The sequence below is a fragment of the Salvelinus fontinalis genome, chromosome 42, assembly GCF_029448725.1.
Source record: "Salvelinus fontinalis isolate EN_2023a chromosome 42, ASM2944872v1, whole genome shotgun sequence".
NCBI lineage: Eukaryota > Metazoa > Chordata > Actinopteri > Salmoniformes > Salmonidae > Salvelinus > Salvelinus fontinalis.
The window spans coordinates 19344736-19356950 of record NC_074706.1 but is presented as its reverse complement, the minus strand read 5'-3'; the positions used below and the strand labels follow the sequence as shown (position 1 = coordinate 19356950).

The window sequence follows — 12215 nt, the reverse complement described above, 5'->3', positions numbered from 1 at the left end:
GGACAGAGACTCCACCACCACAGAGAACACAACCAGTGGACAGGTGGACTGAACAACCTCAGTCCTGGTGGTCATCAGATAGACAGAAGCTCCAGTCAGGATCCAGTCTGAAGCTGGGCCTGGGGCTGATAGAGATAGACCCTCCTGTTCCTATGATAAACACCACATGATGAACAGAGCAGGTCACCCTGGGCTTCAGCCTTCACAGAGAGTGGTGGGAGACCCCCCTGGTGGTAGTTTATCAGCAAGTCTGTCTTCTCCTTCAGGATATTATTTAATGCCTTGTGACTGCGTTCATAGAAACTCTAGGTCTAGCCTTCCTCAGTTACCTCATGGTTACCCCACCAATACAGACAGGGTCAGGATGGGTGTTCACCATGAGAGGTACCTAGCCTTTAACACAGCACACAATCCCAACAACTTCCAAACAATGGCTAGAAGTCAAGGATGGAGCTCAGAGACTAACCACCTGAGGGTGGTGGCTCCTGATTCTATCCCCTCTGGTGTCATTGGGTCACAACGTGGGAGGCTGAGTGTTAGGACGGACACTGACAAACTGTACGCCTGCCCCACGAGTGGCAAGCGCTTCACTGAGGCGAACTATGTGAAGATGCACAAGACCGTTCACACCAAGGAGAGGCCCTTCAAGTGCAAACTATGTTACAAGAGCGTCTCCTTCCAGACATAGGAGTGTCCACAATGGGGAGAAATCTTAGCAGTGTGGCTTGAGACATACACAGGGAATATCTGGGAACCATTATTAAGCTGACATAGTGGGTATCATAAGTATTCACCACCCTTGGGTTACTTCACATTTTATTTGGTTACAAAGTGGAATTAAAAGTAATTTGTTATTTTTTGTCAATAACCTACAGAAAATACTCTCAAAGTGGATTTTTTTTTTTTTAATTGTTAATATTAATTAAAAATAAAACCTAATATATACCTAATTTCAATTCCACTTTACAAAATGTGAACAAGTCCAAGGTGGGTGAATATTTATGATACCTACTGTATTACAGTTAACATGTGAAGTGTCTTGGGGTAAGAGGGTAACCACATAACACTCATTAACCCTTTGTTAAATTGTCATTTGAAACAGGTTTGTGTAAAGACCGGTTTTTGAGAGACGTAAACCTAGGCTAGAACAAGGGCAATTTCATATTTACCTTACTGAGGTGATGTAAATGGAATAAATTCATTATTATTTTCTACTCTATTCTTGCTAACACACTGTTCTTTCTAAACGAGTCTGCTCTCTGCTTGAAAGATTCTGATCATAAGAGATTAGATGTGTAATGCAATAAGCAGTACCATATTTGAAAGAACAGCTCGCATACCTTTTTAATTTAACCACACCATTTAAGCTATATAACGTCAACCAATAAGATCCTTTCTCTTCAGTGTAAACGGGGCCTAGATTATCGATACCTGCATTTGGCTATCCTATCGAGCTGATATTTCTCTGTCAAATTAGTTATGGCAAAATAGCAAGAGCCCGTGTCTGGAATGTGTTTCATAAATAAGCTAGAGATGTCAAGCGTTCCAACCTGGTCTCATAGACTAGACGTAACATAGTAAAGGTAAACTTCGTCTTCCTGTCGAACCATAAAAGATGTAAGGGTTGGAGAGAAGGAGGAATGCATATAAATTAGAGTATATATACACTTGTGCGAAAATGTTTTTGTCTGAATGCAGCTGTATTGACCCTCTGGGAGAATAAACTTGGTTAAGCTTTCATAGTGTCCGTAGAGTTTTTTACTCTGAGAATTAAAACCAAACAGCTCGACATTAAATTACTTCCCCAATCAGTGCGGATTGAGCAGCTTGCTATGGAGCAGGTAAGCAATTTAATCTATATTGGAAAATCGTTAAAAGCAAATTGTATTTTGCTGTAACAGCATGGTTTAATCATAATGAAAGACAAACACACACACTATTCTGCCAGTCACAGTGTAGGTTGCAAGATGCAGTTTACATTTTGCAGGTGAGGAGAGAGAGGATGGAGGAAGCTTGCCTTGAAGTGCTGGGCATCTTCTTATTCCACAGAATTATACCTACGGAGCAGCGGCTCCTATGGAGGTACTCTGTGTCTTTGAACTTCCAAGTTGATTCAATGTTGGACCAGAGCAAACGTTATGTTACATTTCATATGGTAGGTATTCATTTGTGGAAGTCCATCATCTGTTTCGTATGATATGTTATGAATTACAATTCGTCCAAGATGTAACAAATTATTGTATGGTGCCAGAGGAAACGGCAGCCATTTTACGGGGTCCTGACCAAGTGTGCTATTTTGTGTTGTTTTTTTGCGTTGGTCTTAACTTTTTTTATATGTTTCCGCCATCGTTTCCTATGACTAAAAAGAGCTTCTGGACAACAGAACGGCTATCAGTAACCTTGATTTGGACGAGGACTTCTACTTCAATGAGTCGGAGGCGAAAGACGTATTGATTATCCCTGACCAGGCACTAATCCCTGACCCTCGTAGAAGGCGTTATAGAGAGCGCCATGCGGGCACCCTGGTGTGCCCGAATGTCAGGAAATAACGTAATTATGCACTAGAGGACGCATTCTCATTATAGATTAACCTAGTATTTTGGTACATTTGTATGACCAAAAGTATGTGGACACCTGCTCGTCAAACATCTCATTCCAGAATAATGGGTATTAATGTGGAGTTGGTCCCCCTTTATCTGCTATAACAGCCTCCACTCTTCTGGGAAGGCTTTCCACTAGATGTTGGAACATTGCTGCGGGGACTTGCTTCCATTCAGCCACGAGAGCATTAGTGAAGTCGGGCAATGATGTTGGGCAATTAGGCCTGGCTCGCAGTCGGCATTCCTATTCATCCCAAAGGTGTTAGATTAAGGTCAGGGCTCTGTGCAGGCCAGTCAAGTTCTTCCACACCGATCTTGACAAACCATTTCTGTACGGACCTTGCTTTGTGCACAGGGGAATTGTCATGCTAAAACAGGAAAGGGCCTTCCCCAAACTGTTGCCACAAAGTTGGAAGCACAGAATCATTGAGAATGTAATCAATGTATGCTGTAGCGTTAAGATTTCCCTTCACTGGAACCATGAAAAACAGCCCCAGACCATTATTTATCCTCCACCAAACTTTACAGTTGGCACTATGCAGTCGGGCAGATAGCGTTCTCCTGGCGTCCAAACCCAGATTCGTTGGACTGCCAGATGGTGAAGCGTGATTCATCACTCGAGAATGCGTTTTCACTGCTCCAGAGTCCAATGGCAGCGAGCATTACACCACTCCAGCCGATGCTTTGCATTGAGCATGGTGATCTTAAGCTTGTGTGTGGCTGCTCGGCCATTAACCATTTTCATGTAGCTTCCAACCAAGATTCTTGTGCTGACGTTGCTTCCAGAGGCAGTGCTGCGCTACAGCACTCGGCGTTCCCATACTGTGTACTTGTGTGACCTACCACTTCGTGGTTGAGCCGTTGTTGCTCCTAGACGTTTCCATTTCACAATAACAGCACTTACAGTTGACCAGGGCAACTGAATTGTTAGAATGGTGGCGTCAAATCAAATCTTATTTGTCACATGCACCGAATACAACAGGTGTAGACCTTACAGTGAAATGCTTACTTACAAGCCCTTAACCAAAAATGCAGTTTTAAGAAAAAGAAGTGTTAAGTAAAAATAGATAAGTAAAAAATAACAATAGCGAGGCAATATACAGGGGCTGCCGGTACAGAGTCAATGTGCGGGGGCACCAGTTAGTAGAGGTATTTGAGGTAATATGTACATGTAGGTAGAGTTAACGTGACTATGCATAGATAATAAACAGAGAGTAGCAGCAGCGTAAAAGAGGTGGGGACAATGCAAATAGTCTGGGTAGCCATTTGATTAGCTGTTCAGGAGTCTTATGGCTTGGGGGTAGAAGCTGTTAAGAAGTCTTTTGGACCTAGACTTGGCGCTCCGGTACCGCAATGACGGTGCCACGTTGAAAGTCACTGAGATCTTCAGTACAGGTCATTCCACTGTCAATGTTTGTCTATGGCGATTGCATGGCTCTGTGCTCGATTTTATACACCTGTCAGCAATGGTTGTGGCTGAAATAGCTGAATCCACTCATTTGAAGGGACATACTTTTGGCCATGTAGTGTATTTTTTAAATCTCCTGTTTTGGGCTGGATGTGTCAATGTGTAGTTCATTCATGCATAATCTATGAGCAGAATTACTGTCTTACCTCAATTAGCCACGAAATCCCCAGTTTTGAAGCAACTGTTGATTGCTCCATTTTGCAAATCTGACCATAACTCTATCCTCCTGATTCCTACTTACAAGCAAATATTAAAGCAGGAAGCACCAGTGACTGGGTCTATAAAAAAAGTGGTCAGATGAAGCAGATACTAAACTACAGGACTGTTTTGCTAGCACAGACTGGAATATGTTCCGGGATTCTTCCGATGGCATTGAGGAGTCAACCCCATCAGTCACTGGCTTCATCAATAAGTGCATCGAGGACATTGTCCCCACAGTGACTGTACGTACATACCCCAACCAGAAGACATGGATTACAGGCAACATTCGCACTGAGCTAAAGGGTAGAGCTGCCGCTTTCAAGGAGCGGGACTAACCCGGAAGCTTATAAGAAATCCCGCTATGCCCTCCGACAAACCATCAAACAGGCAAAGCGTCAACACAGGACTAAGATCGAATCGTACTACACCGGCTTCGACGCTCGTCGGATGTGACAGGGCTTGCAAACTATTACAAACTACAAAGGGAAGCACAGCTGAGAACTGCCCAGTGACACAAGCCTACCAGACGAGCTAAATATCTTCTATGCTCGCTTTGAGGCAAGTAACACTGAAACATGCGAGAGCATCAGCTGCTCCGAACGAGTCTGTGATCACGCTCTCCGCAGCCGATGAGAGTAAGACCTTTAAACAGGTCAACATTCACAAGGCCGCTGGGCCAGACGGATTACCAGGACGTGCACTCCGAGCATGCGCTGACCAACTGGCAAGTGTCTTCACTAACATTTTCAACCTCTCCCTGTCTGAGTCTGTAATACCAATAAGTTAAAAGCAGACCACCATAGTCCCTGTGCCCAAGAACACTAAGGTAACCTGCCTAAATGACTACCGACCCGTAGCACTCACGTCTGTAGCCATGAAATGCTTTGAAAGGCTGGTCATTGCTCACATCAACACTATTATCCCAGAAACCCTAGACCTACTCCAATTTGCATAACGCACCAACAGATCCACAGATGATGCAGTCTATTGCACTCCACACTGCCCTTTCCCACCTGGACAAAATGAACACTAAGTGAGAATGCTATTCATTGACTACAGCTCAGCGTTCAACACCATAGTGCCCTCAAAGCTTATCACTAAGCTAAGGACCCTGGGACTAAACACCGCCCTCTGCAACTGGATCCTGGACTTCCTGACGGGCCACCCCCAAGTGGTAAGGGTAAGTAACAACACATCTGCCACGCTGATCCTCAACATGTGGGCCCCTCAGGGGTGCGTGCTCAGTCCCCTCCTGTACTAACTGTTCACTCATGACTGCACGGCAAGGCACGACCCCAACACCATCATTAAGTTTACTGATGACAAAACAGTGGTAGGCCTGATCACCAACAACTATGAGACAGCCTACAGGGAGCAACAACCTCTCCCTCAACGTGATCAAGACAAAAGGATATGATTGCGGACTACAGGAAAAGGAAGACCGAGCACATCCCCTATTCTCATCGACGGGGCTGTAGTGGAGCATGGTCCAAGCACACCAAGACAGTCGTGAAGAGGGCACGACAAAACTTATTCCCCGCAGGAGTCTAAAATGATTTGGCATGGGTCCTTGGATACTCAAAAGGTTTTACAGCTGCACCATCGAGAGCATCCTGACGGGTTGCATCACTGCCTGGTATGACAACTGCTCGGCCTCTGACCGCAAGGCACTACAGAGGGTAGTCCGTACAGCCCAGTACATCACATGGGCCAAGCTTCCTGCCATCCAGGACCTCTATACCAGGCGGTGTCAGAGGAAAGCCCTAAAAATTGTCAAAGACTCCAGCCACCCTAGTCATAGACTGATTTCTCTGCTACCGAATGGCAAGCGGTACCGGAGCGCCAAGTCTAGGTCCGTCAGGCTTCTAAACAGCTTCTATCCACAAGCCATAAGACTCCTGAACAGCTAATCAAATGGCTACCCAGACTATTGCATTCCCCCCCCCCCCCCCCCCACCCCACTGCTGCTACTCTCTATTATTATCTATGCATAGCCACTCTACCTACATGTACATAATTACCTCGATACCGGTACCCCCTGTATATAGCCCCGCTATTGTTATTTACTGCTGCTCTTTAATTTGTTATTCTTATCTCTTACTTTTTTTTTGTATTTTCTTAAAACTGCATTGTTGTTTAAGGGCTTGTAAGTAAGCATTCCATTGTATTCGACACGTGACAAATAACATTTGATTTGGTTTGTATTTTTGAAGTTGTGCCAAGCCATTTTCTCTACATTTCCCCCCATCTGGGCCAGCCCCTAGGCAATTCAAGTTCTAGCCAATGTACTTCAGCCCCTCGCAGCATTGTCCAATGAGGTTGCAGTGCAGCCTAACGGCTCAGTGGACACAGCAGAGAGACAGAGACAGAGACACAGCAGAGAGACAGAGACAGAGACAGAGAGACAGAGAGAGACAGAGAGAGAGAGAGAGAGAGAGCAATGACCTGGTGCACATATCTGGACATATGTGATGTAGTACACATTTTCTCTCAAAAAAGGACATCTTAAACTGGTCATATGACATCCTGACCAGAATATGACCATTATATATCATCATAATGACATAATGTGCCAGTTGGGATGTAGTAGATGATGTCTCACCCTCTCAGGTCCCAGAGCCTTAGCAAGGTATTTGAGTTTTTGAATGACTGGAGTGGGATTTTTGTAGTTTTTGTAAAATGTTGGTAGTTTGTGTGGAATAATGTTATTTTCCCTTCCACATAATATAGTTTAGTGCATTTTTTCACTCCTATCCAGTTGGTGGCGGCAATACACATTTGCGTGAAATTCGCAACAAAACCTCATCTAAGAAGTAGTAAACGGAAGTAAGCGTTGACCAGTTACAATTTTCACGTTAGCGGTTATATTGTTGTTATTTAGACATTTATTAAACCTATAGAACTGAAAAGATTACTAATTTAACTACACGGCATTACATACTTGCCCCAGGTAGTATTTGATTCGCGTTGGAGACAGGACTTGGCTGATGTTGTTTAGGTAAAGTTAGCTGCTAACAATGGCTGACTGTTTGGTTTTTCACACTCAAATAGCCTCCATCATGGAGGTGCTGGCGAATGCAGCCGTGGCAGAGATCTGTAAACTCGTAGACGACGACTATGCAGTGTTTCGTTTGGAAATAACTCAAAGCCGGAAAGAAAACAGGGCATTGCGGAGGAAACTACTAGAACTGAAGGTGGCACGGGAGCGCGCAGAGAGGACAACGCAAGAGCGCGTTCTCGCCAGTCGTCCCAGTAGTGTCAAGATCCTCGACCAATACAGAGGAATGGCAAGAGGTACATTTTGCAAGGCCCAGGCTGTGGAGGCTGTCTTGGTTCATATAGCTCAGTGCATGTAGCCCCGTTCCCTTTTGTGCATGTGTGTCTTTAGATGTGATAATCAGAATTGGATCTTGGTAAGTTTTTGGATAGTTAGTATGCAATAATTCACCTGATTACTTAGTTATTTTGCCCAAAGACACAATAGGGTCGTTCCACATCTCCCCCCAAATGAGCTTAACCAAAACCATTCTGTTTATAGCTCGATTGATTATGTTCCATACATCACATTGTTTTAAGTGCGCTAATAATAGATAACGTAGTAAATCAAGAATCTGTTTAGAATATGATATTGGGTCGTTCCATTTGATTTCAATCACTTATTGACCACACCCGTTTTGAGTTGAACAAAACTTTCTCTACATATTTGCTCATGGTAGAAGAAGTCAGAAAGTAACCTTTTGGACCTGAATACCAAAACATTTAGGAGATCGATGTGCTCAAAGTTGACCTGTTTTGCATACCCCACCCTACCATGAGACATCCATGTCTTCATCACTGGAAAATAAACGATTGAGTTGTATATAATTTAAAAGCTTACAAACAGGGTTGTTAAACTATTTTATAATTTATAATTAAAAAAAAAAAAAAAAAAAAAAACTTTTTTTTTTTTACCATTAATGTCAATTATCTAAAACTTGGTAAAATCAGCTACTTTCTCAGAACAGTTAATATCTGACTACTTCTATCATGGGCAAATATGTATACAAGTGTAGTCCATATGAAAAGTTCTGCGGTAAAAATATGATTGAAATGAAATGGTACGACACTATCATTATCTAACTTGATTTACTGCATTTTCCATTAATTACTCATCGAAAACTGTGATGCATGGAACATAATCAATCAATTGTATATCAAGAAGTTATATCCTTGCCAATTCTAGAACATGTCAATAGTGTATAATATACCATTAAGCATTGACAGTAGCTAACCTCAACACCTCTTTTCCCCCAATCACTCTCTCAGGTGAAGGACATCTCACTGGAAGCCACAGGAGCTTTGTGAAGCCAGCAGGACACAATACATGGAGAGATGACCAACCAATCACTGTTGATGAGGGGAGTGGAACCTCAACCCAGCAAGTTATCATAATAGAGGTTAATGTAATAGTGTTGCATGAAATATTACGGTAACATTGTAAATCAAATGTGGCTGTTTATTTCAGAAAGGCTCCCCTCAGGTATTCACTGTCTTACATGCACATCCTCATGTATCTGCCATAGGGGAGCTTGTGAGACTTCCCTACAACATTGTTATCCAATTCAACTCATGTGCCCGTGATAACCTCCTCTCTTCTTGTGCCAGTCTGCAGATGCAGAGGCTGCAGGTTCTGGTGTCAAGCTGGAGAGGTCTGAAAGAGAGGAGGACGCATGGTACAGCAGAGACACCCAGACTCGGGCGGCTGTAGAGTCCCATGTAGCCACAAAGGACCCACCCACCATCGCCCCAGCGCCGCCTAGGATCCGACACAGAATCACGGAGGTCAGTGGAACGCAGAACGCCGTCCTCAAGTCAGAGACAGACACGGATACTTTAACTGTAACACACAGGCTCTTACGCACAGGATCTGACCACAGATCAGACCCAGAAAGACTGGGGCTGGGGAGACTAGGCTGTCCTCCTGCTTCTGGCTCAGAGTATTTACTTCACGATAACCCAAGCCCGAGGACTGTTCATTCCCTTCGGGACTCAGGTGACGCATTAGAGACTGGCAATGATCTGTCTTGTTCTTACACTACAGAGATGGACCCTGGCATCATGCCCTTGGGCTTAGAGACACTCACTGATCCGTCCAGAGGGGACTGGAACCGGTACAGTAGTAGTGTATACTCTGAAGGGTGCCTAGATAAGAAAGAGGAAGGTCTGGTCGTAGATGAAGTGACTGTGAAAGTGGAGGGTGATGTTCCTCCCACATGGAATGCAGATAATCACCTAGGAGACAGACACTCACAGGGCAGAGATTTCTTAGATTACAGGGAAAGCTTAGAGACAAATCCAAATGTCACGACCCACTCTCCTTTACACACAGTCAGGGATCGCGAGTCAGTGTCCACGTCGATGGGACCTTCCAATTCACAGGACAGCGTTCTTTTCGATCAGTTATTGAACTCAAAGGGCCAAAAGGCCAAGGCACGGGGTAGAGGAGCAACATCAGGCAAAAGTAAAGAGAAACGGTTCCTATGCATGTTCTGTAACAAAGGCTTCAGCTGCCCCCAGAAGGTGGAGATCCACCAGAGGGTCCACACAGGGGAGAAACCCTTTGGCTGTACCCAGTGCCATATGCGCTTCGCTGAGGCTGGCAACCTGAAGAAGCACCAGAGGGTCCACACAGGGGAGAAACCCTTTGGCTGTACCCAGTGTCACATGCGCTTCGCCCAGGCTGGTCACCTGAAGAGACACCAGAGGGTCCACACAGGGGAGAAATAATACAGCTGACCCCAGTGTGAGAACAGAATCTCCTGCCAGCACCAGCTGAAGATGCACCTGAAGGGCCAAACGGGCGAAAGGCGGTTCGCCTGTACGCACTGTGGGAAGAGGTTGTCAGAGAGGAGCTACCTCAGAATACACTAGCAGAAAAAACATTCCACTCCATAGCTTCTGATGTTTAGATCAAACACTGCATTAAAGACAAAGATTAATTTTCATTATTTTCAGCAGAAAATATCATTTGGAATAACCAAAGTAACAGATTTCAGTGTTGAATATTTTGGGGTAGAATATTGCATCCAGACATGTGTGATATACACTGAGTGTACAAAACATTAAGGACACCTGCACTTTCCATGACATAGACTGACCAGGTGAAAGCTTTGATCCCTTATTGATGTCACTTTTTAAATCCACTTCAATCAGTGTAGAGGAAGGGGAGGAGACAGGTTAAAGAAGGATTGTTAAGCCTTGTGACAATTGAGACATGGATTGTGTATGTCTGCCATTCAGTCTGTGAATGGGCAAGACAAAATATTTAAGTGCCTTTGAAAGGGGTATGGTAGTAGATGACAGGAGCACCGGTTTGTGTCAATACTGCAACGCTGCTCGATTTTTCCACACTCAACAGTTTTCTGTGTCAATCAAGAATGGTCCACCACCCAAAGGACAGTCAGCCAACTTGTAGGAAGATTTGGAGTCAACAAAGGCCAGAATCCCTGTGGAATGCTTTCGACACCTTGTAGAGTCCATACCCCAACAAATTGAGGCTGTTCTGAGGGCAAAAGCGGGGGGGGGACTCAATATTAGGAAGGTGTCAATGTTTTGTACACACTTTGTACAGCCTAAAACGTGTTACGTAATGTGTTTGATTCTAACATGTTATGTATTCAGGGGTTGAATCAAGATATATTAGTTTTATTTTTCACTTTATTTTTATTTTTTTACAAATGTTACATTTTTCTTCCAATTTGCCATTTAGAATATTTTGTGTAGATTGGGGGAAAAAAAGACAAATAAATTTTAATCCCACTTTGTAACAACAAAATGTGGAATAAGTAAAGGTGATATTGTTAGTACTGTGTAGGCTAAATGATGTTCACAAATGCCTATTTCATTACTTCAATTCAACTACTTAATTTTTCCCCCGAATAACCTTTTAATGAGAAAATGAATGCAGTGTGTCAAGCAGATTTGTAGTGGAGACATGTGCATGTGTGGTTTTCATATGGTGTATTTAAAATTATTAATAAAAATAATAAAAACAATGGGACTTTTCTAAGACTTTCATTGAGACTCTCTTTAGTATACATCACATCTGATTTCACCCTATTCTGCATACACCTGACAGCACGTTATAACCAATATACACTTACTAAAAATACCGACACAAACCCAGACACTAACAAACACCTACTGTACACATCAAAATAGTTTAGTCAGGTCTGTCTGACTTTTGACCTATCATAGCTGACTCATATTTACCCACAACATCATATTTATGTCCACCATGATGGGTTTAACAACAATTAAGTATTTTTGTAACTACAGTATAGGACTCAAATGTAGTAGGGATGGGTAAACACTCCATGTTGAAAGTGTGTTTATTATCTGTGTGTATGTACCTGATGGAGTGTATGTCTGTGTAATCTGTATTACCTCTCTCTTCCAGGAGGAGGAGGGTCCAGAGGTGCTGCTGGTGAAGGAGGAGGTGTGTGAGGAGGATCTGGGTAACACTGAGGAGACCATGGTCATGGAGGACAACCAGACTACACCTTCTCTTGAACCCATAGAGGAACCAGCTGAGCAGCACAGGACCACTCAGTCTCACTGAGGTGAGCCCACTGTGAACTACTGTCTTAATGGTATTAGGTCAGGTCTTGATTCATTTTGTCTTAAGTGTGGGATCATACCTTTGAATAAAAAAAAGTGTTTAGTAATCAAATCAACTAACATGCTTGCATAGTACTCATAGCAATCCCTCATTGCCTAATCAGAAGATGTTCCATAGCAATTTGACGAACTGACTTGTTAGAAAGGTGGCATCCTATGACGGTGCCACATTAAAAGTCACTGAGCTCTTCAGTACGGGCCATTCTACTGCCAATGTTTGTCTATGGAGATTGCATGGATGTGTGCTTGATTTTATACACCTGTCAGCAACGGTTGTGGCTGAAATA

The 12215-nt window shown here is 43.5% G+C and overlaps 1 protein-coding gene across 2 annotated transcripts; it reads left to right on the top strand.

The window, feature by feature from the left end:
- The first annotated feature begins 7052 nt into the window (after window positions 1-7052).
- On the top strand, window positions 7053-11873 carry LOC129841470 (zinc finger protein with KRAB and SCAN domains 8-like). 2 transcript variants are annotated; one of them, XM_055909754.1, is made up of 4 exons: window positions 7053-7563; window positions 8575-8705; window positions 8914-9090; window positions 11708-11873. In XM_055909754.1, the coding sequence occupies exons 1-4, from the start codon at window positions 7287-7289 to the stop codon at window positions 11867-11869; spliced, it is 747 nt and encodes a 248-aa protein (XP_055765729.1). In that variant the 5' UTR covers window positions 7053-7286; the 3' UTR covers window positions 11870-11873. The 2 variants fall into 2 exon arrangements, with proteins under 2 accessions (XP_055765729.1, XP_055765728.1); XM_055909753.1 differs by lacking the exon at window positions 11708-11873 and having other exon boundaries at window positions 8914-11303.
- The last annotated feature ends 342 nt before the right edge of the window (window positions 11874-12215 follow it).

Coding starts and splice junctions, on each gene's coding strand:
- LOC129841470 (XM_055909753.1), top strand. CDS start 7,287: ATGGCTGACTGTTTGGTTTTTCACACTCAAATAGCCTCCATCATGGAG. Junction 7,564..8,574: donor ATACAGAGGAATGGCAAGAG/GTACATTTTGCA, acceptor TCACTCTCTCAG/GTGAAGGACATCTCACTGGA. Junction 8,706..8,913: donor AGCAAGTTATCATAATAGAG/GTTAATGTAATA, acceptor TTCTTGTGCCAG/TCTGCAGATGCAGAGGCTGC.